The sequence below is a fragment of the Eptesicus fuscus genome, chromosome 12 (genome assembly GCF_027574615.1).
Source record: "Eptesicus fuscus isolate TK198812 chromosome 12, DD_ASM_mEF_20220401, whole genome shotgun sequence".
Classification (NCBI taxonomy): Eukaryota; Metazoa; Chordata; class Mammalia; order Chiroptera; family Vespertilionidae; genus Eptesicus; species Eptesicus fuscus.
The window spans coordinates 83,633,441-83,659,256 of record NC_072484.1 but is presented as its reverse complement, the minus strand read 5'-3'; the positions used below and the strand labels follow the sequence as shown (position 1 = coordinate 83,659,256).

Genomic DNA, 25,816 nt, shown 5'->3' with positions numbered 1-25,816 from the left:
GGGCGGCGGAGGCACTGGTAAAGCTCAGTGGCGTGGGGCACGGGGTGCAGGTGGGAAATGGGGAGAGACCCGGAGGGAGAGGTAAGCAGGGCCATCTAAGGCGCGAACAGGGGTGGAGCTGAGGAATGGCAGTAGGAAGCTGGGACAGAGAGGGGGGGAAGGACAGGCCCGAGTGTGGGGCAGGGGAGGCCACTTGATGAAGAAAGGCCCAGGAGGCTGTTTGAGGGCCTTGGACCCCTGCCTTGCGGGCAGTGGGGCAGGAGGGGTCTCTATACACTCTAACAGGAGAGCGGGGTGGGCGAGTTTCTGGCTGTTCCAGGGCCGGGGCAGAAGCAGCGAGACTGGCTTAGCTTTTGCAACAGGCCTCAGCCAGCAGGCGCTGACGGTCGGACCCAGGGCAGCGGCAGTCAGCGTGGAGGGAGGGAGGAGACTCAGAAGTGGCCGGGCGGTCAAACCGGAAAGTCAGGTGTTGAGGGAGGCCTGGGCTTGCGGGACGCTGCATCTAGGCATGTTCGACTGATGTGTGTTCCGCGGCACGTGCTCAGAGGAGGAGGAAAACCAGCCCACGTTGACCTCTTGTCAACATCAGACATTACACACGTAGAGATACTAAGTCCCGGGCAGGGTTGTACCACCCAAAGCTACTTCATAGTTTCTGGGAAATGTGAGTGATTTTCAGGGGTGATTTTGATCATGCGTGTTTGTGGCCTTAAATGCTAGCTTCCCAGCCCCGCGGTGCGAATGCTCCTGGCGGTGGCTGTTTCTCCCGCTGACCTCTGGGACAGAGCCCGGCCCTCACCAGCTGTCCCTGGGCTGCCCCGAGGCCGACGGGAGAGGAATGAAGTGGGGGGGATGAGAGCAATCAGGGAGGGTCCCCGCCTGGTCCGTGTGCCCTGTGGCTCAGGGGTGCTCCATGTTGGTAAAACGAATGAACCGAAGATGCGTGTCCCCTTGGGCACATCGCTGCCCCTCCTTCATCAGACGGGATGCTCCGGCGAAGGTCGTTGAAGGTCACGGCAGCCTGGGATTCCGGGTGGGCCCACATCTTACCTGCCTGTGCGGGTTAGGTCCCTTTTGGAAACAAGTCTGGGGAGAATTCCACTCCACGGTGAGTGGCCCCTGCCTTGCTCATCTTGTCCGTTCGCCGGATTGCCACAGACCGTTTCCCACAGACACGACGCCGCGCCAGGGCTGTGGGTGTCATTTTCTGTCTTTCCTTATTGAAGTTTTCTCTCCACTTGCCACCGTCGGGTCAGGCAATGTGTGAAAGGCTTCCCCAGGGACTGGGGATGTCACCGGGCCTGGGGTGGCTTACTAAGGGAGCAGGACTCGCCACACGTGGGTAAACTTGGGGTGAAGCTCTCCCCGCCACCTCTCCCTCCCCTGTGTCTGATGCCTCGCTCCTTCCTTCCACAGCCGGTGCCGAGGACTTCTTCTACGCATCCCAGGGAGGAGACACGTCCATCGAGGGCGTGGACGATGCGGAGGACTTTGAGAAGACCCGACAGGCCTTCACGCTCCTCGGTAAGGAGTTGGGGGGGCGGGAGAGGGGAAGGCTGGGAGGGCTGCTTTCATGGGGAGGAGAAAAGCATGGCCACGTCCCCTTGGCTTGTCCACCCTCGTCCGCGGACGGGGAGGCCTCTTGTCCTCGGTGAGCCTCTCCTCGCTCTTCTCCGCCCCAGCTCTCGGCCGCCCGCGCTTCTTGTTGACCTTTCCTCAAAGTGAGGATTGAGGGTGCGCCGCTCTGTGGGCTAAATGAGCAAAGGTTTCCATCCTAGCATGACGCGTGTTTACTCCCATGAACACAGGTGTCACTGACTTTTTTTTAGCCTGATAAGTTATTGCCTTAAAATTAAGGAACTACAGCTGGGGAGGAACGTGTGGGAACAGCTGTATTATTTCCTGAACTGCGTGGTAGGTTGATTGGTGTTCATTGTATTATTTGGTAACTTTTAAAATATATATATATATGTATATATTTTTTTTTTTATTAATATCAGAGAGAAAGGAAGAGGGAGAGAGAGAGAGAGAGAGACATCAGTGAGGAGAGAGAATCATTGATTGGCTGCCTCCTGCATGCCCCCACTGGGGATCGAGCCCGCACCCGGGCGTGTGCCCTTGACCAGAGTCGAACCTGGGACCCTTTCGTCTGCAGGTCGACGCTCTATCCACTGAGCCAAACCGGCCAGGGCTATTCGGTAGCTTTTATTATGCTTTTGAAATATTTTGCAACGTAAGGAGACGGGATAATGCCTGAAAGCGGAGTATAAATTGTAAGAGATTATCCACGTCTTTGGTAACGTAGTTGTGTACATAAATGTGACGTGGGCATTTGCTGTCACAGTGGCTCGGGGAAGGTGTGCGTGCCTGTCGCTGTGAGGGAGCACATGGCGTGGGCAGCAGCTAGCTCCCTGGCCGCCCGCCGTCACGCCTCTCCCAGGCGTTTCTCCTCCGCTTTCCCTGTCGGCCCTTCGGGTGGGTGCCCAGATGCTTGCAGGCTATTGTGTTGGGAGAAAAGTGACGGCAGAGAAATGACCGTTCTCATTAAGCTCATAAAGACATCCGTAAGGCGTGTGGTGGAAATCTAAGTCCACAGTGAGCCTGCAGATTGCTGCCTCTCCTTTGCTCCTGGAGACGAGCCGGTGCCGCGGCCCCTCTGGTCTGATCAGGACGGTCGGAGCCGAGGCGCTTCCGTTCAGTCGGGGAGCCCGGTGCCCTCTGAGCTGTGCTGTGAGTGGCAGTTACTTGGCGAGGAGCTGGAATCGTTTGAGGAGTCACTGACCCAGAAAGGAAAATCAAACCTTTAAAGGAAAAAAAAAATAAAAAGGCCCTTAAAGAGGTGAAATGCCCTTTCTATCCTGCTGTGGATGTTGAGTGCCATTTGTTCCTTTTCCCCCAGGAGTGAGAGAGTCCCACCAGATAAGCATCTTTAAGATCATCGCTTCCATCCTGCACCTTGGAAACGTGGAGATTCAGGCCGAGCGCCAGGATGACTCCTGCAGCGTATCAGTGAGTCGCGCGCCAGCGCGGAGACAGATGTCCGCAGCTCGCTCTGTTCTCGCGGTTCCACACGACCGGAGCGCGTCTCTGCATTTAGAGGGCACTCGTAGGGCGTTTATTCTTCCCAGAAATGGCTTCTGGTCCCTTGCCGATAGTGTTTCGGAAGAACAAATCCCTTTCAGATCAGCTCCCATCACATGTCTGTCACGGAGGGCAGGGGATTCAGTGGCTGTTCAACACATTTAATTGACTTTTGAGGGAGGGAGAGGGAGCTAGCCAGACAGGCATTGATCGATGCATTCACTGGTTGGTCCTGGTATGTGCCCTGACCGGGGAGTGTACCCGCCGTCTTGGCGTGTAGGACAACACTCTAACCGGCTGATCCATGTGGCCGGGCCTCCATGTTTTTGAGGGTTTGATTGGCAAGTTGCCCCGAGGTCCACGGAATGCTACCCAGGTGATCAGCCCACGGGCGCCTGGAGCTCCAGCCTGAGGACCATTCTGGAAGGCTAGGAAGGCGTGTTAGGCGCCTCGCTGTCTGCAGGAGTTAGAGCGAATTGGAGAGCACGGGCGGGACATATTGAGACCCGTGTGAAGGTATTGCAAACTGCACGGCGCCTGACACACGCCCGCGATGGCCCAGGGTGGTGCCTGATGTGAGGTCATAAAAGCCTGTCCACGCGGGCCGCCGGTGGAGCGGGTGCCGGAGCAGAGCGGACAGCCCCTGTGGCGTGCTCGCGGGTATTTCGTTGTGCTGTGCTGACAGGACGGGTGTCCTGGCCGTGAGTCAGGGAACCTGCGTGGGGTCAGCACAGGCCTCTTGGACGCCCAGTTGTCACGGAGTCCTGGGCGGTGCCACGTGTGATTCTTGCTCCGAAGGGCTTGGCCGTTCACTAGCCAGCTGCCGGGAGAAGACGGAACACAGTGCTTCAGAACATGACATGGGCGCGTGTTCATGCCACGCACAGGGCGGTGCAAGCGTGTAGTAGCTGCCTCCTGCCTGTCTCACGAGGGTGGGGGTATCAGAAGTTAACGCCGGCCCTGCTTTTGGGGAGAGGAAGGCCTGAACGTCGCTGGCATCTGGGGGAGCTCATCACCTCGTTTTCCCCGCCCCAGACATTTTCCCTAAAAGAGAAACGGGGGAGGGAGGCCCCTCGCCGTGCAGGCTGCCTCCATCCTCAGTGTGGATGTGGGGGCTCACCACCTGGGCCCAGTGAGGAGGGGGATGTTGGAGCCGCAGTGTTAGGTGCCCTGGACATCGGGGTGTGTGTGTGTGTGTGGGTGTGTGTGTGTGTGTGTGAATGTGCCTGTGTGTGTGTGTGGTGGGCGGAGCGGGTGGCAGTGACGATGCTGGGGGAGGCTCAGGGACCAGAGGAGGACCTGTGTCTTGGTGGGGAGGTGCAGAACAGACAGTCCCCAAGGCTGAGTCCTGAGGGCCAGTGGACGATTGCCCCCGATGCCGTTCCCCTCGTGAGAAAGGCACAGAGGGTTGTGCCTCCCCACTGCACCCCAATAAGTGTCCCGTGGTTCCTTAGGCCCGTGGTCGGCAAACCGCGGCTCGCGAGCCACATGCGGCTCTTTGGCCCCTGGAGTGTGGCTCTCCCACAAAATACCACGGCCTGGGCGAGTCTATTTTGAAGAAGTGGCGTTAGAAGTTTAAGTTTAAAAAATGTGGCTCTCAAAAGAAATTTCAGTCGTTGTCCTGTTGGTATTTGGCTCTGTGGACCAATGAGTTTGCCGACCACTGGGCTAGGCCACCCACACTCTCCCTGGGGTCAGGGACCAGTGAGGTGAGGAGCACGCGCATTGAAAAGCTCCTGGTTTCGCCTGGTAAGTTGCAGGAACAGATGACACGTGTTCTCTTGGCCTGCAGCCCCCCTTCCCCCCCCCACCCCCCCCAGTCCCCTTCTCCTTAGGGAGCACATCCCGTCCCCATCGCGCTCTCACAGCACTGGAACCTCTGCTGCGGGGCACGTCCGTGGCTGTGCTGAGCTGTGTTGCCGGAGGTCCTCCTCCCGCGTGAGACTGAGGCTGTGAGGACGGGACTGTCCTGCTCATCATGGCATCCCCGGCACCGGCACCTGGGAGCCACCCGAGGAGCAGACGGGTGATGGCGGCTCTCGGCTCGGGGCGATGCGCCTGAGAGTCGAGTGGATGAGCACATCCGAGGACATGGGGGGTTGGTGGTGAGGCGTGAGCAGCAGGGCCCGTGAGCTCGGGCACCTGCAGGCTCGGTGGGCGGGGCCAAGGCTTTTGTGCAAAGCCGGGGCTTGGGCTTGTATGTGAAGTGTCTCCCCAATATTATAGCTGGTCTCCCCCACCCAGCCTCTGAGGGCACCGCCAGGTGAGAAGGGAAGTGAGCGAGTGCTGCTCTTGTTCCATCAGCACCTGTGCACCCACTAAATGCTGGGGCCCTGTCGGGGCGCTCACTGCTCCGGCCCTCACACACACTGCACCGCTGAGCATTGTGTAAAGACCGCACAGAGGTGGGAATATCAGGCCACGCTTGGGGAAGAGCGGACGGAGGACACGGTGGGCGGGGGGTGAAGGAGGGGAGGAGGGGGGCAGGGCCCCTGACAGACAGGGGTCTGGGGACCACATGGTTTCCCTTGGAAGTAGCTGCGAGCCGGAGGCTTCTGAGCGCAGGCACGTGGTCTGGGCGTGTCTTGGATTCCTCTCAATTAGAGGCCGTGAGAGAACTAATTGAGCTGAGACCTGGGAGTCAGGACTGCCAGGGTTCAGATCCTGGATCTGACTCTTACTGACCATCCCTTAACCTTCCCGGTCTCTTCCTCATCTGCAGAGGAGGTGACGTTACCTGCCTTACCCCAGGGCCCACGATTCAAGTCTTAACGATCCTCACCATGTGGTTAGAGCCAGAGTGGCCCCTCGGAGCGTCCTCCTCACTCCACAGCCCCAGAGAGAGGACAGTCCTCTCTAAGTCACAACGCCAAGTCCAGACCCAGCCAGCGAACTTCCACGGCCCACTGCCCGTCCCTGGGCCCGGGCTGCCCTCCCCTGGCCTCACGTCCCCCACTGGTGCCTGGCGCGGTGCTGGGCACGCAGTGTGTGCCCGAGAAACGCCCCACCAAGAGGATGCAGGGAGAGTCCCCTCTCAGATGCATTGTGGTCTATTCCTCAGGGCGTGGGGTGGGCCTCCTAGGGAAATGCTGCCATCCACACGCCGGGTGCCTTCTGCTCGCTGGTCTTCATTTTTAACTGCAGCAGGAACCGTGGTCCTCGGCCCCCAGAGCTGCCTTAGCGATGCAGCCGCTTGCAGGGACTTGGATGCCAGAGGCGATTTGTTTTTTTTAATTTGGCCGCACGGGCCCAAACACCTCATCTGCGATCTCTGCTGCTGGCTCTTGTTAATGGATTTAGCATCGTTTAATTAAGCCTGAATATAATTGCATGATGTGAATCAGCTTCCGTTAGCACCTTTAATCAACAGTCAGCAGTGGGTCACGGATCGGGGAGCCACACCCCCCTGCAGTGGACGGGAGCCGTCCCGTCCCAGGTGATGCTCAGGCACTTTCTCCACTGTGTTCACCTGGGAGGTGCTGGGGAGGGGAGGGGAGGGTGCCTGTCGGCAGGCGTGGGCGGCCACCATGGCTGCTAGCAGGCCATCTGCATGTCGGGATCCAGCTGCAATGCTGTGCCTGGCAATTAAGAGTTTCTAGGAAACAGGTCAGATGAGTAAGTCGGACACTTGCCCCCTCGGAACCTGTTGCCTGCCAGGCAGCCCCCAGGCACCTCCCTTTGCCACATATGGCTTTCTGTTTGGGGGAGGGAGCGAGCAGGTGGGAGGGGCCTTGCAGAGTGGCCATGGCAACCCCACTTGCTGAGTGAGTCAAAAGACGGGGCTCTCCACACCCACCAGCCCGTGCTGATTCTAGTGGCTGGGTGAGGCGCTCCAGGCCACCTCTACACTAATAAAAAAGTAAGATGCAAATTGACCATACCTTTGTGACACCCACCAGCCAATCAGGAGTGAGTATGCAAATTAACACAACAAAGATGGCAGGTTAATTTGCATACTCAGGCGCTGAGCGGCGGGGGGAGGGCGGGATGCTTGCGTCGTCACCATGGCGATGACGCAGGCCTTCCACACTGCCCCAGTCGCTCTGGGCCTCTGGGCAGCGTGGGAAGGCGGAAAGGTGGCTCTGGGCCGGAGCAAAAAGGCAGCACTGGCTGGAGCGAAGGCAGTGCCGGCAGCCAGGGGAAGGAAGGCCTATTCTTGCACGAATCTTAGTGCATCAGGCCTCTAGTCTGAGAAATAAGGAGGATTGGGTTAGAATGACCGTTCCCAAGGTATTTTCCCGGGAACCTTAATCCTAAGCCATTTCGTAGGCAAGTGAGGGTTCTCTGGGTTCTAAGCGTCCAGGAAGTGCGTGGTGCAGTGTCTGTCTCTTGGTGCTTACAGGTTAACAACCAGCACAGCCGTGTTTAGCCTGATGGCACCCGCCCTCCCCTCTTGTTAAAAGCCAATTAATGTTCTTTGTAACTATTGCTCCACAGACCGTGCTCTGGGAAAACACCGGCCTTCTGATTTGGGGAGGTTCTCTCCTCCTCGGGCATTCTGTTAGTCTGTAATTGTGTCATTAGATTTTAACTATCCCTAGGAGAAAACAGCACAGCCTGGGATGGAGTGTTGCGAGGGAAATGGTAGCGATACTGGTCATTGTCACTGAACAAGCCCTCACGGAAAGCCTGCTAGGCCGCCTCTCAGAAAAGGCGTCCCGCCAGCAGTAGGGCCGTTAGGCGGCGGCCCGGCATGTGCTGAAGGCCTCCCTCTCACGGCTGGGCGGTCACTGCCCGTGCTGAGTAGGTGAGGGGTGAGTAATGGAGAGCCTCTGAGGAAAAGCGGGGTTCCCGGGGTTCCCCGAGGGCTCAGGAAACATGCCCCTTGGGTGAGCTGAGACAAGTCCCTGTGGGAGATCAGGTTTCAGTGACTCATAGAGGCGGGGCGGGGGGGGGGAATGGGAGGGTCGGGATGAGGTGCAGCCAACGGAGGACCTGGGTTCTCTGGGTCGCGGGGCCCCGGGCTCCTGGGGGAGGCGTTGCACGGCTGCAGGACGGGCTTCTCCGGGCGGGAGAAGGGACTTGGGCTGGAGGAAGTCCTGTTTTCCTAGCTCTCAGCTTGTGACGTTAGCAGGTCGTGTTCCAGGTGATTTCTCGGGTCAAAATCAGTGCCATCCCTTTGCCATTGGTCCAGCTTCCCCCTGGATTCACTTTCCCCCTGAGCTTTGAGACTATGAAGCTCAGTGCCATGTTACTGAGTGGCCCCGGGGCTAAGATGAGAGAGAATCTGCTTGGAAGCCCCGGACGGGTGTCGTCCGTGCAGGCTCGGCTGAGGGCTCGCTGCGGGCACGGGACTGAGACCGGTGCCCTCCGAGCTCGCTGGTCAGTGCGGGTTCTTTCCCGGCTGAGGGCAGGCCCGGCGCGGAGCTCTGCGGGTGGCACGGCACCCACTGGGTCCCCCTGGCCTCCAGCTCCTCACTCCTAACGGTTTACCCGCTCCCTGCTGTCGGGGGTCCTCTCACCCAGTCCCTCTGCAACCGGCTGGCGATGGCGGAGGGGACAGGAGAAGGGGGTTTTGCCGGCTAGCGCCCTGATCATTTGGTCGGTGGCAGGCATCATGATCAGCTTGAATGACACTCTTCGGGCCCTCATCGTCCTCTCCACTCAGCGGAGTGTTGGTGGGACTGGAGCGCTGGGGCCTATTCTCCCCTGGGCGGGGGAGGGGGGGGGAGGGCACGCAGGGGTGCTTGTCCGCCACGCCCCTCCTGAGCCCCATCCCCCTCCTGAACCCCATCCCCTGTGCGTCTTCCAGCCACAGGACGAGCACCTGGGCGCCTTCTGCCGCCTGCTGGGGGTGGAGCACAGCCAGATGGAGCACTGGCTGTGCCACCGCAAGCTGGTCACCGCGGCGGAGACCTACGTCAAGACCATGTCCCTGCAGCAGGCGGTCAACGCCCGCAACGCGCTGGCCAAGCACATCTACGCGCAGCTGTTCGGCTGGATCGTGGAGCAGGTGAACAAGGCGCTGCACACCGCCCTCAAGCAGCACTCCTTCATCGGCGTCCTGGACATCTACGGGTGGGTGCCCGCCCCGCCCCCCCCCGCCCTGCGCCTCCCGGGTCCCGGTGTCCTGCTGCTGGCGCTTTAGAGCCGCCAGGCCTGGAGCCCCCCTGGCAGTTCTCAATGGGGGAGTGTGAGATGGGGGGCGGCGTTTCTGGTTGTCATGGTGACTGGGGTGGCCCGAGGCCAGGGCGCTAGGTGTCCCACCGTATGGAGGACCGTCCCGAGGGGGAGCAGACCCTGTCCTAACCCCAGCAGCTCCCCCACTGGGAACCCTGTGGATATGTTTCTACATCCGGGAACCAGCCCGGAGAGGGACGTGTCTCCCCCAGCTCGGCCTGGAAGTTGCTGTGAACCTAAACCCAGCTTCTGTGTCTCGGTTCTGTCTCATTCACGTCCACCAGCTGACTTCCTCCACCAGGTCCCCCGTCACGTGGTCATGTGGGTGCCGTGATCTGGCCGGCACCGGGCAGGTCTGGGCCGAGTGTTCGTTGGTTCTTGAGGTTCCTCTTCCCGTCGGGATTCTGACCTGGTGGGAAGGGCCGCTGTCACTCACAACAGCCTGAGCTGCAGGGAGAGCGCGGCGGACGCGGGGCGGCTCGGCCTGGGGGACGCGGTGGTTCTTCGCTGCCACAGCTCGCGGAGTGACCGCGGATCACAGCCCGCCTGCGCTGCAGTCCTCGTGGCGTGGCCCGAGGTTCTGAGCCACCGTCTGAGGTTCTTCCTGGTCCTCGTGGGATTGTCGGGAGTGAGATGTGCTGGGTTCACCGCCCTTGCACGTCTGATCCGTGCCCTGCCCTCTCTACGCCAACAACAGAGAAAGTCCGCGGGGTCTTCACACCGCAGGAGCCGTGGCTTCTGCCTTCACATAGACACGCGGACCCACAGGAGCGGGGAGGCCTGAGAACAGTGATGCTCTCGCGGAAACGGCTGCTCTGGGGGCTGATCGGCCAGACTCCCCACGTCGAGGCCGTAGTTATGGAGCGTCTCCTCTGAAAGTGGCCCCTTCCCCGCCCGGCCGGCCCTCGTGACACCTCCTCTGCTCTTGTCCGTCACTGGGTTTCAAATCTAACCACGTCGCATGCTGTGGAGGTAACGGCAGAAGGACGCGGCTTCCTGGCGTCACGGAGGCCTGTGCACAGGCCACGCCACACGGGAGGCCGCAGGAGGAGCTGTGCCGGGCCAGCCGGACGGGCTGTGAGGCAGGAGAGAGCACGCTGTCGGCACAGCCAGGACAGCGTTGTGGGAGGGGAGGTTTGACCCGGACCTGGTAGAAGCGTGGAGGGGGTGGGGAGACGCCTCTAGGAATAGGAGCTCAGTCAGAACAGCAGGAGGAAGTGTGAGAGGAGACCTCCGGGATGGAGAGTCGCCAGCGTGGGAAGCAGGAGGTGCGTCCTCTCCGGAGCTTCGGGCTCTCAGCTGCGCGACCCTGGGCAGGTCCCTGCTCAGGCTCAGCGAGTGCCTGCCCTCGTGCGCAGCCCCCCGGGGGCTCCGGGACAGCACTGCACGGCCTGTGCACCGGGGACACACTGCCCGACCGGCAGTAATTAGTTCTGTACCGTTCCCTCCGCCACGAGCATCTCCAGGTTAATTGGATTTCCCCAAACACTGCCCTGTGGGGTTACCTCTGCTGTAGCACCCAGAGAAACGGGCTGCAGCGTCACCTTCATCTCTCTGGGCAGGTTCTCATTTTACTGAGCTTTCCATTTGGGAAGATTACCATGCAGACTCATTAAATGTAAAAATACCTTTTTAAAAATGCTATTGATTTCAGAGAGAAAGGGAGAGGGAGAGAGAGATAGAAACATCAATGATGAGAGAGAATCACCAATCAGGCTGCCTCCTGCGTGCCCCCTACTGGGAATCAAGCCCGCACCGGGTCTATGTCCTTGACCGGAATCGAACCCGGGACCCTTCAGTTGCAGGCCGAGGCTCTATCCACTGAGCCAAACCGGCTAGGGGGAAATACCTTGACTCCCGTGCTCCCGTTGTGTGAAGTCTGAAAGGCCAGTTCTGTTCTGGTCACACACTGTCCCAGCAGGGCCTCGCGGCTGATGGACAGCGTCCCCTTACCCCCTTCCGGGACCCCCAGGAAGAGGCGTCGCTCATGGTGGAGGGGCCTCTGGGAGTGGGCCTCATCCCAGGCAGCTGGGATTTCATGCTTGTATCTGCCCGTTAATTTTTACAGCCGAGTTCATTTCCTCTAAGGCTGTGGCTGCCCCGAGGGGAGAGACAGATGGCAGGGGTGTTGTCTGTGGTCTCACAGGTGGACTCGTCCATGGGGAGGGTGGGGACCCTGAGGATGCCGCCTTCTGTTCCGGGTGCCGACCCCTGGCCTGTGCATCTCCCTCGTCTCAAGAGAGCCCTGGGTTCCTTTGGGGACACCTGACGGCTGTCCCGGGGGGGACCAGGGTCCCGTCGCCGGGCCCAGCAGCATGGGGCCACCCGCCAGCCCTCTTGGGAATTCTCCTCCCCTTCCGGCCTCCGTCCCGACGTGCCATGCTGTTGTTTTCTTTCCTCCTTTTTACATCCTTGTTCTTTCTCAGAAGCTAATTTACGTTGCCAAACCGTGTCATAGGGAAGTGATATGTTTGAAAAGTGGTTGGCTCGCTCTCTCAGGCTAGAAACGCCCTCCCCCTCAGGCAGGCACGGCTGCTTCTACCGACGCCGACTGTCCCCGGGTGAACGGCAGCTCCGTCTGGGGTGTCGTTGGCCCCGCAGCCAAGCTCACTCTGCGGACAGGACAGCCGGGGGGAGTTTTGCAGGGTGGATGAGCCACTCCCGCTCTTTCTACAGATGCTTCACCTGCCACTATAGAACCGGCAGCCGGAGTGAGTAAGCACTCCCGTCTGCACACACGTCAGCGAACAGTGCACGGGCCAGCATCGCCACCCACACACCTCCCGCTGTGCCGGTCTAGCCGGTGTGGGTCCCGATGGCAGAAAAGGCTCTGAGCACGGAACAAATTGCATGGGCCACAGCGGCCCCCACCACCCCTGGGAGGAGCCCCTAGCTAGACGCCCGTCCCCCAGGCGCTCCCGAGCATTGATTTCCAGACACCCAGTGCCCAGGAGAAGGTGGCTTCCCTGCACCTTGCTCCCCTGCCCCGGCTCCAAAAAAGAGCAAAGCAAGCAGCACCCTCCGCAATTTAGCCAGCCCAAGCCAAGGCCCGTCCTTAACTGAGGGCCCGTGACGCTGCCGGCAGGGTGCCCCTTCCCGGGCAGGGCATGGGAACGAACAGGAAGGCGCCAGGCAGCTCTGGCTGGGTCTCCTCTTCACATAGCCTTAACCAGCGCTTGCCTCTACAGGCTTGATTAATTGCAGCCATGATCCTTCATTGCTCTCCACTCCTCAAGGCAACCAGAAAGAAATGGCTTCAATTTTTGGGGAAAAAATACACATTTATTTGTCTTTGGCCTGAGCCTTCAACATGCCACGGTAGCAGGGGGCTTTGGCTGCGCCCAGCCTGTTCTGGATGAGGACGTGGCTGAGGAGACTTGGAGCCAGGCCGGTTGCAGATTCGTGCCTGATGCTGAGGTGGAGGCAGGGTGCGGAGCGGGGAGGGGCATGTATGGGCCCCAGGAGGCAGGAAGTGGGCTTGGCCGGGATGTTCTATTCCTCTCCGCCCTCCTGTGACTTTCTGTGTCTCTTGTGGTATTTCCTAACTTTAAAATTAGCACCCAGCCCTCTTCAGTGCTTCTGAATGATGTGTTTTTAATTTTTTTAATCGTGCTTAAAAAAACACACACCTTTATCATCAAATTTACCATCCTCACCATCGTCACGTGCACCGTTCAGGAGGGTTAAGTTGGTGCACGCGGTTGTGCAATGGATCTCCAGAGCGTTGAGCAGCTCCCATCTTCCCTCCTGCCGCCCCCGGAACCCGCCACCATGCTTTCTGTCTCTGTGAGTTTGGTACTCTAGATGCTTCATGGCAATAGATACTTTATATGTATGGACGCATACAGTGTGTTCTCACGTGACCTTCAGTCGATGGCCGAGGGCGATCTTGGTAAAACAGGAAGACGAGGCTGAGCATAGAGCTTGCTGTTCCTTTGCATGTGCTCCGGAGGAAGGCGTTCCCCCAGCCTCAGAGCGTCTCCTTGCCTCCCTGCCCTGGGCGAGAGGTTGGTGGCAGTTAAGAATTAACTCGGCGTGACTGGTCTACTTATTTATTTTTATTTTTTATTTTTATTTTTTTAGTTTTTTATATTTTATTGAGTTTTTACAGAGCGGAAGAGAGAGGGAGAGAGAGTTAGAAACATTGATGAGAGAGAAACATCGATCAGCTGCCTCTTGCACACCTCCTACTGGGGATGTGCCCGCAACCAAGGTACATGCCCTTGACCGGAATCGAACCTGGGACCCTTGAGTCCTCAGGCTGACGCTCTATCCACTGAGCCAAACCGGTTTCGGCTCTACTTATTTTTTTTATTGCAGTTTCACTTTCCAGCAAACACTGCCTTCTTTCTAGAGGCACGTGTGGCCCTTGCCACACTCGGTAACTGGGGTAGAATGAGAAGGAAATGATTTTTCGACTATTTTTTGGAAGCGAGGAGGAAACTGAAGTAGGGGTGAGACGCGGACCACCACAAGGACAGATCGCAGGTCTCAGCATCAAGTCCTGGCCTGGGTTCTGACCTTTCCTCCCACCCGAGGAATTGGCCTAAATAGCATCAGCATTGACTTTACAGGGGAAATCCAGTTCCCTCTGGTATACAAATGCCTTTGTGCCATGTGAGTGTTGTGAATTATAAATTGATCCATTGTGCTTATTTTAAAAAGTCATCTCTGTTGATGGGAAGAGTTACTACCTGTAGGATCCCGCTGTTGAGGGGAAGGTGCCCTGTCCCCTGGCTTCCTGAGATCAGTCATCTTAGACATTTCCCAGGCTACCCAGCCCCTCGTTCATCTCTGGCCCCTCAGCCTTGCAGTAATTATCCTGATGGCCGAGGAATTGTTCCCAGATAATACCCTTAGAAATAGGGAAATTAGGAGCTAATTTCAGGCCATCGCAAATTAATGAGAATGTTCTTTGTGGAGCGCTATCGCTGTAAACCTTTAAGAAATGATAAGTGGGAGATATTTAACTCCGTTATCTGTGGAGCTCAGTAGAAACCCTGCAAAGCACACGCAATTTCTATTCTCTGGCCAGTTGCGAGGGCGGCTCTTTTATCTTCTTCTCGGGTTTATTAATTAAGTTTCTGCTGGGGCTTGGTTGGCGCTGGCAACTTCCCTTGGGGTGCATGTGGGGGCGGGAGGAAGTGAGGATCTAAGTGACGTGACCAGGTCTTAGGACCACCATCCGGGCTGCGAGGGCCGCAGACCAGGGCAACGCCTGCCCACACGGTGCCTCCCTCCCGCTTGCTCTGGTCGGTGGACTGCAGCCCGGCGCGGACTCGGCGTCCTTGATCTTGTTTCGTTAACCCAGACTGACGCCTCCTACAGGCAGGACCCGGGGCTGTTCTTCAATGCGGTTTCGGCCAAGCGGTTGACTCCTTACTCGTTGGTGGGGGAGGTGGGCCCGGGGAGGGAGGGGAGCCCGGGGTGTTCTGGGCGCGGGCCCCGCCCCGCCGGGTGTCCGTGCATTTATTTTGTTGGTTCCTCTGCATGAGGCACTTCCCCTCCACCAGCACCATCTCCAACCCCACAAGGGCTGCAGCGACATTTATGTTTGGAGTGGTCCTTATGGGGCCCACGGGGAGGGCTGGCACCCTTTTACCTAAGACTGAGGAAGTGCGGTCCACGCGGAAGAATGAGCGAGGTGAAGGTTTAAGGGCACGGAGAAGGCGGAAGCCTGTGCCCCGGCCCCGGCCCTCGTCGGTCATCACCCCTCTCCACCTCAAGTACCGCCTCCTCCGGAAGTCCTTCCCGCTCACAGCCCGTCCGGGTCATTGCCGCCTGCTCTTCCCAGTGAACCAGTCTCTCTTCTCTAACGTAAGAACGTGGTCTCAGGAGTCAGACTCTCTGGGTTCAAATACTGGCTCTCCCGCCTCCTGCCGCTCCGCCTCCCCGCTCCTCCGCAGGGATCCAGCTGTTTGCAAACATTTGAGCTGATCAGCAAACGACAGAGTTGATAAAGTACAACTAGTTCAAACACATCCATTTTTTAAAGTTAAAGAACCCAGCAGAGACGTCAGCGACGACCCGAGAAAGTTCACCGAGTGAGATGACTGGGACCCGCACACAGAAAAAGGTTGAGCTCCATTAGGGACCAGAGATTAAAATCCCAACAAAAACATTATTCATATGCCGCGTCCCCGGGGCCTTTTGGACGTTGAAAGCCGGAGAGCTGTGATGCCTGGACATTCCCAGTGGGGGAGGACCAGGGGACACGGGGGGACAGTGTAAGATGTCCGGTAGCTGAGCTGTGGTGGTCGTCACACACTGTACGCTTGTCAAGAACCCATCAACGTAGCCCTGGCTGGTGTGCTCAGTGGTTAGAGGCCTGGCCCCCACACACTGAAGGGTCTCCGGTTCAATTCCAGGTCAAGGACACGTACCTGGGTTGCAGCTTTGATCCCCGGCTGCGTGCAGGAGGCAAACAGTGTCTCTCTCACATCGATGTCTCTCTCTCTCTCTCTCTCTCTCTCTTCTCTCTCCCCTCCCTTCCTCCCTCCTTCCCTTCCACTCTCTCTAAAAATCAATGGGGGGAAAATGTCCTCTGGGGAGGATTAACAACAACAACAACAAAACCTCATAGGAGTATACCCTTCAATGTGCTGCATCTTACTGTGTGTGAACTCTAAGCCAGGAACCAGGAACTGAAAAAGTAAAACCATCCTCGCCCAGGACGGAGAGAGCAGGGCACGGCTGTGCGTTGGGAGGCTGGGCGGGGGTGGGTGATCACACGCGTTGGTTCCTCCTTTCCGGAAGTTACCTTGCTTCTGCCTGTGAAGACACGATGCTCCCAGGTGTGTTTCTCCTTCGAGGGTCACATCCGATGGAGAGAATCCAAAGTCAAAGATGTGCATGCGGTATTTGTCACAGCATCGCTCGCTGCTGAAAACTGGAAAAAAAGAATTAAAATGTTCCTCAAGAGGAGATGGCTAAACCGTGATTCGCCTGTGTGGGGGGCTCGGCCAGCCCACGAGAGCCTCTGTGTGAATTGGGGGAAGGCGCGCCTCTGGGCGGAACGACCTCTCCCAGCCTGTAGGGGGTCCACCAGCTAAATCCCCCCCCCCCCCTCCTGCCCCCTCACCTGGGCGCCCTGTGCACTCCTCGGGGCAATCCACGCCGTGGTCGATGGGCAGATACTAAAACAGATGCCTCTGAGGAACACGCCATGGAGAGTTAAATGATAAAAATCGTCTCGTTTTACATATCATCCCAGTGTGCTCAACAACGTAAAATCGGTGAAAGGAAGTCTACCGAGATGTAACTGGTGGTCAGAGGGAGGGCTGGCTCCTGGGTGACGTTCTCTCTGTCTGCGTTCTTCCTCTCCTGCCTGAGCCGGACTCGGCCGTGCCGGTCCCTGTGCCGGTGGTCTCCAGGCCCAGGAGCACCCGGCCTCCGTGCCGGCATTCAGGGCGGAGCGGGTGGGAGGGGAGGGGGGGCAGCCTGGCCCCAGGGATCCATCCCTTCCATCACTGTGTCCTCTCCTCTTCCCCTCGCAGGTTTGAGACGTTCGAGGTGAACAGCTTTGAGCAGTTTTGCATCAACTACGCGAACGAGAAGCTGCAGCAGCAGTTCAACTCGGTGGGCTCGGAGTCTGGACCCGGGGTTTCGGGGTGGGGGCTCCGTCTTCCCCAGAGCGACGGCCCGGCCACGTCTCCTCCATCAGGGCCAGGGGCTCTGGCTCTGCCCTGCCCTTCCTAGGGTTCCCGATGGTGCCCCCGCTTTAGAAGGTGCTCCCCGCGGCTCCAGAGGAGGTCTGAGTGGGGCTTCGACCCCAGCCCTCCTGAGCCTGGGCGTGCGGGCCGTTTGAGAACTGCCAGCAGCATGCGGCTGCGTGTGGCGTGGCAGGCGATGATGCGAATGCCGCGGAGAGGGGACCACCTGCGAGGGAGGGCCGCCTCGCTGAGCAGCCTTCCCGCCGTCCTGGCTGGCGGAGACCACGTGGCTGCAGCTCAGGGCAGGCGGATGTTAAGGCGCGCGTGCGGTTCCCTGACCCTGACCTCCACCTCCCACCCCAGCATGTCTTCAAACTGGAGCAAGAAGAGTACATGAAGGAGCAGATCCCTTGGACCCTGATTGACTTTTACGACAACCAGCCTTGTATCGACCTCATCGAGGCCAAGCTGGGCATCCTGGACCTGCTGGATGAGGAGTGTAAGGTAAAGCCGGCGACGCTGTCCTCGCGTCGGGTCCGCTCTAGGCTGGGGTGGGACAGGGCGGCTGGATGGCGCGGGGCAACGTGGGACCCTGGGGCTGGAATTCGCTGAGAGAAGCACTGTCCGTTCTGCACACCGGGAGGTACCAGAAGGGACTGTGACTGGCAAGCAGTGCTGTTACTGTGCGGCCCCTTTTGGCACATACTGGGTGGCATGATGGTCACGATGTGATGGTGGCATGGATCCGATGCCCTGGTGTCCTAGGCTCTGAGAGAGGGTGGGGATCCCCGTAGCTGTGCCAGGAGGCTTGTGAGGGGCAGAGAGGCATGGCCTGGTGGCAGGTGAGACCCATGATGTCCCCGTTGAGCTTTTGTGGACGCCACCTGGTGGGGCAGAGGGACAGGTCCTGCCCGGATGAGGGCAGAGCCGGGACCCAGGCTCCCTCCGGACCCAGGGCCCTCTTCCCGGGACTTTGAGAGGAGAGTGTAGGCACTTGTATGAAGCCACATGCACATTTCTCCCTCTAGACTTTTAGAAAGTATTTTTCTTTAAAACGATTGCCAAGACTGGAATCAAAGATAAATAAAAGGCACAACCGTTTTGCTATTTGGATAGTGGGGGGGGGGGGGGCTTGGGAATGGGGGTTGTGTGGGTTTTTCTTACAAATACAAATTAAACATGAAAAGAAAAAAAAAAACCTCTACTTCAAAAAACCCCTACCAATTCAGGAAGACCTGTCTCACCATTCAGAAGTCAATGGTAAAATATAGTTGGTTTCGATTTGCTGCATATTCCTGAGCTGCTGATAGCCGCAATCTAGATTTTATCAGAACTCAGTCTGGCTTTCTTTCTCCTGTGCCTGTTTTAAATCTACTTCTGTGGGAAGATTTTTGGAGATAGTGCCTTCCATCTAACCCTGCCTCTGGGCTGCCTTTAAAACTCTGTTGTCAGATGGGAGAGCATCAGAGGGAAGAACACGGCTCCCGAGCCAGCCTGTCCTGGACTGAACCCAGCGCGGCTGCTTCCCCGCTGTGTGTCCTTGGGCACGTTACCTGCCCTCTCTGTCTCAGCTCCCTCGTCTATAAAATGTGTCTAAACATAGTGTCCAGCTCATAGGATTATTGTGAGGATTAAACGAGTTGCTACGTCCAAAAGATAGAGGAAGGTTGTCTGGTCAATAATAAGCGCTGTGAGCATTCGCTGATAGAATTCTCTGAGAATCTTCATCATGAATTCTTGCTGCCCCTTGTTTTTTTTTTTAAAAAATTTTTAAATGTATTTTATTGATTTTTTACAGAGAGGAAGGGAGAGGGATAGAGAGTTAGAAACATCGATGAGAGAGAAACATCGATCAGCTGCCTCCTGCACACCCCCTACTGGGGATGTGCCTGCAACCCAGGTACATGCCCTTGACCGGAATCGAACCCGGGACCTTTCAGTCCGCAGGACGACGCTCTATCCACTGAGCCAAACCAGTTAGGGCGCTGCCCCTGGTTTTTAGTTGAGGGAGGGGAGTGAGCAGAGAGACTGACCCTCATCAGGAAATATGTGTGCGCGTGACCTTGCTCATTGACTCATGCCGGTTGGAATGAGTGCATATGTAGGATTATGAAGTCCAGTTTCATTGTCAAGACAAGATGATTTAATATGTTTTTATTGGCTTTTTAGAGAGAGGGGAAGGGAGAGGGATAGAGAGATAGAAACATCAGTGAGAGTGGAACATCCTTGATCAGCTGCCTCCTGCACGTCCCTTACTGGGGATCAAGCATACAACCCGGGTATGTGCCCTGGCTGGGAATCAAACCAGTGACCTCTTGGTTCGTGGGTTGATGCTCAACCACTGAGCCACACTGGCCAGGCGCCATGATTTTGATCCCAGCAAATACAGGTGTTGACTTAGGTGGGGCTTCTCATCACTTTGCTGCCCTTCCTGCTACCCCCGTCCTACCAGTCCCCGACCCCTGGCCGCCCTGCCAAGCCGCCCCCCCCCCCCGCCCCCCATACCTGGTGTTTCTAAATATAAAACAGTGTATATATAAAATGCTGAATCCGGTACATTTTGTTTTGTCTGCCTACCACGATTCATAGCCTCCTTCGAGAGAAAGTTTGCTTGCGTTTCCAGGGCGCTTCGCACGGGTGTTCAATACTAGCTGTACACACTGAGCACTGAGGAAGGTCTGTGTGCTTACCAAGGATTTGAGAAATTCGTTCTCAGCGATGTGAGCATTTTCCATGTGGCACAGATTGCATTAATTTACTAAACAAAGCTCTTTTTAAAGAGCTAGTGCAAGGCTCACCTTCAGTCCTGCCTGGTCCAATGTACAACCTAAACTGACGAAGGCCAGGAGAGTCCATGGGTCACCTGACTTGGGGTGCGGGGGGTGTGACAGAGGACGAGGCACCTTCTCATCGCAAGGGCTCCCATCATCCTTGACTGTTGGAATGGTGCTTACAGTGACTCATATTATCAACAAAGCAAGCTGCTTTGCCATTTTAAAAAATATTTCTTTATTGATTTAAGGGAGAGGGAGAGATAGAAGCATCAATGATGAGAGAGAATCATTGATCGGCTGCCTCCTGCACGGCCCCCGCAACCAGGGCGTGTGCCCTTGGCCTGAATTGAACCTGGGACCCTTCAGTTCGCCGGCTGATGCTCTATCCACTGAGCCACACCGGCTAGGGCTGCTTCACCATTTTTTAAGCCATCTCTAAACGTAGTGAAAGGGGCAGAATTCCTGATGTTGTGGAACCTCTATCAAGCATGGCAAACTCGCAGCCAGCTGGCCACAAGTTTGACCTAACTTGCATTTAAATTTGGGGGAGCAGCGATCAGTACCAGTAGCTTAATCACTAGGCTGGGACTCAATTTAAGTTCTTTGAAGGGCAGGAAAAAAAAATAGTAAGGCCTAGTCCTTGAACCCGGCAAGCTTACAGTTTGTAGTGACAAGACAATATGCAAACACCAGCAGTGAGCAGTGTTAGGTGGTGTGTGTGAGAGAGGAATTCCAGGGTGAGAGGGGGAGTCAGGAAAGGCTTCCAGGAGGACAGCCTGGAGCCGGGGGCCGGGGGGGGGGGGGGGGGGGGGAGAGGAAAGCCTGGAGCTGGGGAGGAGGACAGCCTGGAGCCGGGGGCGGGGGGAGGGGAGGACAGCCTGGAGCTGGGGAGGAGGACAGCCTGGAGCCGGGGGTGGGGGGGAGGGGAGGACAGCCTGGAGCCGGGGGGGGGGGGGGGGGGGGGAAGGACAGCCTGGAGCTGGGGAGGAGGACAGCCTGGAGCCGGGGGCGGGGGGGGGGGGAGGACAGCCTGGAGCCGGGGAGGAGGACAGACTGGAGGGGGGTGGAGGACAGCCTGGAGCTGGGGGGAGGACACCTGGAGCGGGAGGGTGGAGGAGGACAGCCTGGAGCCGGGGGTGGGGGGGGGGGGGGTGGGGGTGGGGGGGGTGGTGGGTTGGGGGGTGGAGAGGACAGCCTGGAGCCGGGCCGGGCAGAGGTGCTGAGTGAGCACAGAGGGGACCAGGCTTTCCTGCTGCCTGTCGGCCGGAGTGAGCAGGAGCGGGCACAGCGGGTGGCTGGGCGTGTTGGTGACACTGAGGTTCCTGGCCTGCCCGGAGCGGGGAAACCTCTTCGGATTTGTTCCTTGAGTTGTGACTTGGCTCCGTGACCTTGGCCTCCATCTTCGAGCTCTTCTGACCCTTCCAGCATCTACCAACCAGCAGGTTCTTGGGGCTCAGCAGCTCCTTCGGGCACCAGCCCACGCGGCATGTTGGGAACATACCGTGGCAGGGTCCTAGGTGTCCGCGGTTGAACCTTGTTTTCCATGTCCACGCAGGGTCCATGTAGGGTCATGAGGTCCACTCCCTGGCGGACTCCAGCCCCCGGCCTCAGCTCTTGGCTTCCTTTTTCCCCTTCACGGAGCCCCTGGTTTTGTGGTTCCGCAGGTCCCCAAAGGAACGGACCAGAACTGGGCCCAGAAGCTGTACGACCGGCACGGGGGCGGCCAGCACTTCCAGAAGCCCCGCATGTCCAACACGGCCTTCATCGTGGTGCACTTCGCCGACAAGGTGGGTCTGCTCCCTGGGCTTGGGGCTGCGTGGGCCCCGCCCCAGCCTCGGGGCTCTGGCCTGTGAGGGAGCTGCCGCAGCCTGAAGCCTCTTAGGGGGGTGCCCTCCCCACGCCATCTGTGTGCGCCACCCCTTCACCACATGGCAGAACCCCATGGGCGGCCGTGGTTTCCCAGGTGTGCGCCTGACAACCCTTTGCTGAGGCCTCTTTCCTGGGGTTAGAGCAGCGTAACGGTCCGAGTCGGCCCTCGTGGAGCTCGAGAGAGGAGAGGACAGGGAAGGGTGCCGCTCCTCCCAGGAGCTGGTGGAGACTGGGGACTTTTCTCCATCGATTCCTGTCCGGATGCACTACCCAGTGCTCCTCGGATTCCATGTGCACGAAGCTGCCTGCCATCTTGTTCAAACGCAGGTTCTAATTCAGGGGTCTGGAGTGTGGCGGACAACTGCGTTGACACCCCCAAAAGGTTTTGCAAACAGTTTGCTTCTCCACAGAAGGAACGCCCAGTTCTCTGTGCAGGTCCGACCACGTCTTGGTTTGCATTTAAACGGGAGCAGCTGGGGGTCCCGGTTCACACTGTGTGGGCCGGACGACACTGCCCAGGGAGCTGACAGGCCGCGGCACTGACTCCGTGTGCTTCCCCCGTGGCCCAGGTGGAGTACCTCTCAGACGGTTTCCTGGAGAAAAACAGAGACACGGTGTATGAGGAGCAGATCAACATCCTGAAGGCCAGCAAGGTAACGGGGAGAAGCAGGGGAGGAGCCGGAGTGCACAGCCAGAGCCTTCAAGACCAGTGAGATAATGAGAATGTAGCTAGTAAAGCCCGGTGCTGGCCTAAGGGGCTACAATGTAGCTAATTCCCCTTGCGGCCTAAGGGGCTACAATGTAGCTAATTCCCCTTGCGGCCTAAGGGGCTACAAGGTAGCTAATTCCCATTGCGGCCTAAGGGGCTACAATGTAGCTAATTCCCCTTGCGGCCTAAGGGGCTACAATGTAGCTAATTCCCATTGCGGCCTAAGGGGCTACAATGTAGCTAATTCCCATTGCGGCCTGAAGGGCTACAATGTAGCTAATTCCCATTGTGGCCTGAAGGGCTACAATGTAGCTAATTCCCATTGCGGCCTAAGGGGCTACAATGTAGCTAATTCCCCTTGCGGCCTAAGGGGCTACAGTGTAGCTAATTCCCCTTGCGGCCTAAGGGGCTACAGTGTAGCTAATTCCCCTTGCGGCCTAAGGGGCTACAATGTAGCTAATTCCCATTGCGGCCTAAGGGGCTACAAGGTAGCTAATTCCCATTGCGGCCTAAGGGGCTACAAGGTAGCTAATTCCCATTGCGGCCTAAGGGGCTACAATGTAGCTAATTCCCATTGCGGCCTAAGGGGCTACAATGGAGCTAATTCCCATTGCGGCCAAAGGGGCTACAATGTAGCTAATCCCCATTGCGGCCTAAGGGGCTACAATGTAGCTAATCCCCATTGCGGCCTAAGGGGCTACAATGTAGCTAATCCCCATTGCGGCCTAAGGGGCTACAATGTAGCTAATCCCCATTGCGGCCTAAGGGGCTACAATGTAGCTAATTCCCATTGCGGCCTAAGGGGCTACAATGTAGCTAATTCCCTTTGCGGCCTAAGGGGCTACAATGTAGCTAATTCCCATTGCGGCCTAAGAGGCTACAATGTAGCTAATTCCCATTGCGGCCTAAGGGGCTACAATGTAGCTAATTCCCCTTGCGGCCTAAGGGGCTACAATGTAGCTAATTCCCATTGCGGCCTAAGGGGCTACAATGTAGCTAATTCCCATTGCGGCCTAAGGGGCTACAATGTAGCTAATCCCCATTGCGGCCTAAGGGGCTACAATGTAGCTAATTCCCATTGCGGCCTAAGGGGCTACAATGTAGCTAATTGCTTTCTCAGCCGGCAGAGAGCTATGGATGCTTAGTAAAGAAATGCCTCTTTAACCGCCTTTGTTACTAACAGACTGATTTGTTTTCGACAGTAGGGGATGGAGGCTTTTCCCTCCCAGCTTTGGCTTATGAAATAGAAAACCTCAAACAAGAATATTTTTCCCTGAAGATATCCAATTCCAGGGCAGCACTGAGTGTATAGGTCAGAGGGCCGCGTGGTAGAGTGAGTGTGTGCCAGTAAGTGCCAGGTGACAAGGGTCGTCCTGGGCAGTTTCCTGGCACGCAGTCCGAATGCCATCTCTCTGCTCCATCTCAGTAGAGGGAGCTCGAGACCAGCATGGCCCACAGGCCAGATAAACCCAGGAATGAAAACCTGTTGCTTCCTATACTGGCATGTTCCTTACAGGTGACACCCACGTTCCATTTTGAGCAAATATGTTTGCTTTTTAAAAAAACGTGGTTTTCATTATTTTTAAATTAATTTTTATATAATGGCTTTATTGAGATATATTCGACATACTATAAAACACTTGCTTTTAAAGGTATTTGGTTTAATTTGCTTTCTGTTTAAAATCAGTTTGTGCTGGGTGGAGTAGCTCAATTGGTTAAAGCATTTTCCAGATTCGCCAAGGTTTCTGGTTCAATCCCTGGTCAGGATACATACGAGAAGCAACCAGTGGATGAATAAATAAGTGGAACAACAAATCGATGTCTCTCTCTCTCTTTCTCCTCTCTCTCTCCCTCCACACACACACACTCTCTTTCCCCTTCTCTCTCTAAAAATCAATTTAAAAACTTTTCTTTCTTTTTTTAAAAATATTTTTTTATTGATTTCAGAGAGGAAGGAAGAGAGAGATAGAAACATCAATGATGAGAGAGAATCATTGATTGGCTGCCTCCTACACATCCCCCACTGGGGATTGAGCTCGCAACCTGGGCATAGGTTGACGCTCAACCACTGAGCCATGCCAGCCGGGCAATAAAAAAAAAAAAATAAAAAAAACTTAAAAGAAATAAAATCAGTTTGTGCTGGTAGTTGAAAAGCTTCTGATGATATTTAGAATAAACAGACCATCCCCTTTCCAATGTAGGAAGATGAAATGCTTAGACTTTTTCTCCAAAGTCCATTTAAAACCCTTTTACATGCAAATATTGCTTTCTTAAAAAGTGTAGATTTTTTTTCCCCCAAAGGGGTACCTTGAAAAAGAATTGATTGAAAAGAAAATATATTTTTTTTACTATGCTTACTGAATGATAAAGAAAATGCTAGGTGAGAGATCCCAACCAAATGGTTATTACAGTGTATTGTTTTAGTGTCCTGTGTCTGTTTAAAGGGAATATGTTTTACGTTCTTCTAAACAGAAGTGAACAATGAATCCACGTGATTTCCAAGGTAACAGCTATGCAAATAGCTGTAACCAAACAATGTTCCTAAACTGTCAAATGGTCTTTAGAAAGCGTTTTCATATTTTTAATCCCTTTCCAATAGCTTTGCCTCGGGCTTTTACAATCTCTATATAAGCGTGAATAGCAGGGAACACCAAAGCCAGTTCCTATGGACAAGCAAATAGTGGCAAAGTGTCAGGCAAGTGCTGGGCTGGTTTGAAGGTATCATCTGAGTGTTTCCAAGGTTGAAGGCGGGACATTTTTTTAAAGGCCCAGGTGGGTGCTGTTTTTTTATGGCCTAAGAGGAATTATAACAGTTCCATTGCTGGCTAGCCGGCTTATACACAGACTTTGCAATAGCTCTCTAAAAGCCCACGTGCAGTTAGTCAATTAAAGAAAAAAACATCGTCTCTCCCTCACTCAGAAGTGTGCTCTTTTGCCCGAATCCTTAGTCCAGGTGACTGCTTTTCATGGAGACCGGACGTTGGTTCACAGGTGGACGGACCCTCAGGTGCCTGTCTGGCCCAGCCCCTTGTCCAGGTGGCGGATGGGGTGGGCGGTGCAGTGATTGCTATTTCTCGCCCGGTCGTGTTCTGCTGCCTCAGCCCAAGGTCAGACACGGTCTTTCAGTCCTGTGGTCAAACGAGGCGTCTCTCTACGTTCACTGACTGAGTAGAATGCATGTCCTACCCCTTCTTTCTCAGCGTTAATGTCCCAGCCAGCCCCTCTCCCTCTCCCGCTCCCTCCCAGAGGTCCTGCCCTCTCAAACGCAGCCTCAGTAGCAGGGGCCTGCAGCAACGTCGCTCTTAAACTAAAGTACAGATTCTCCGGAATGTCCCCAGCTCAGGGGCCAGCCTGAAGGGGTTTCCTCCCTCCGGTCCGGCCAGTAACCCGGGTTCACCAACATGCCCGGCCCTCCGCAGTGCCCGCTCCTGCTCACTCAGCCGCAGGTGGCAGGGCGGCCCTCTCCCCTCTGCGCTCATCTCAGCGCCGCTGTCCCGGCTCGGCTCCAGGGTGAGCCCGGCTCCGGGCTTTGTGCTCTGCGCAGCCTTCGTGTGGTGACTGAGTTAGGGCCCAGGGAAGTTCCATAGCTTTACTCGATCCAGTAATGTTGG

The 25,816-nt window shown here is 56.6% G+C and overlaps 1 protein-coding gene across 2 annotated transcripts in view; it reads left to right on the top strand.

Moving 5' to 3' along the window:
- The window catches only part of MYO5B (myosin VB), a 210,242-nt gene that overhangs the window by 125,152 nt on the left and 59,274 nt on the right, over positions 1–25,816 (top strand). For both annotated transcript variants that reach the window (XM_054723615.1, XM_054723614.1), the window contains exons 8-14: positions 1,417–1,524; positions 2,900–3,009; positions 8,834–9,099; positions 16,698–16,779; positions 17,217–17,357; positions 21,292–21,414; positions 22,066–22,149. In XM_054723615.1, coding sequence (XP_054579590.1) covers positions 1,417–1,524; positions 2,900–3,009; positions 8,834–9,099; positions 16,698–16,779; positions 17,217–17,357; positions 21,292–21,414; positions 22,066–22,149 — 914 coding nt within the window. The remainder of the gene's footprint in view (positions 1–1,416; positions 1,525–2,899; positions 3,010–8,833; positions 9,100–16,697; positions 16,780–17,216; positions 17,358–21,291; positions 21,415–22,065; positions 22,150–25,816) is intronic.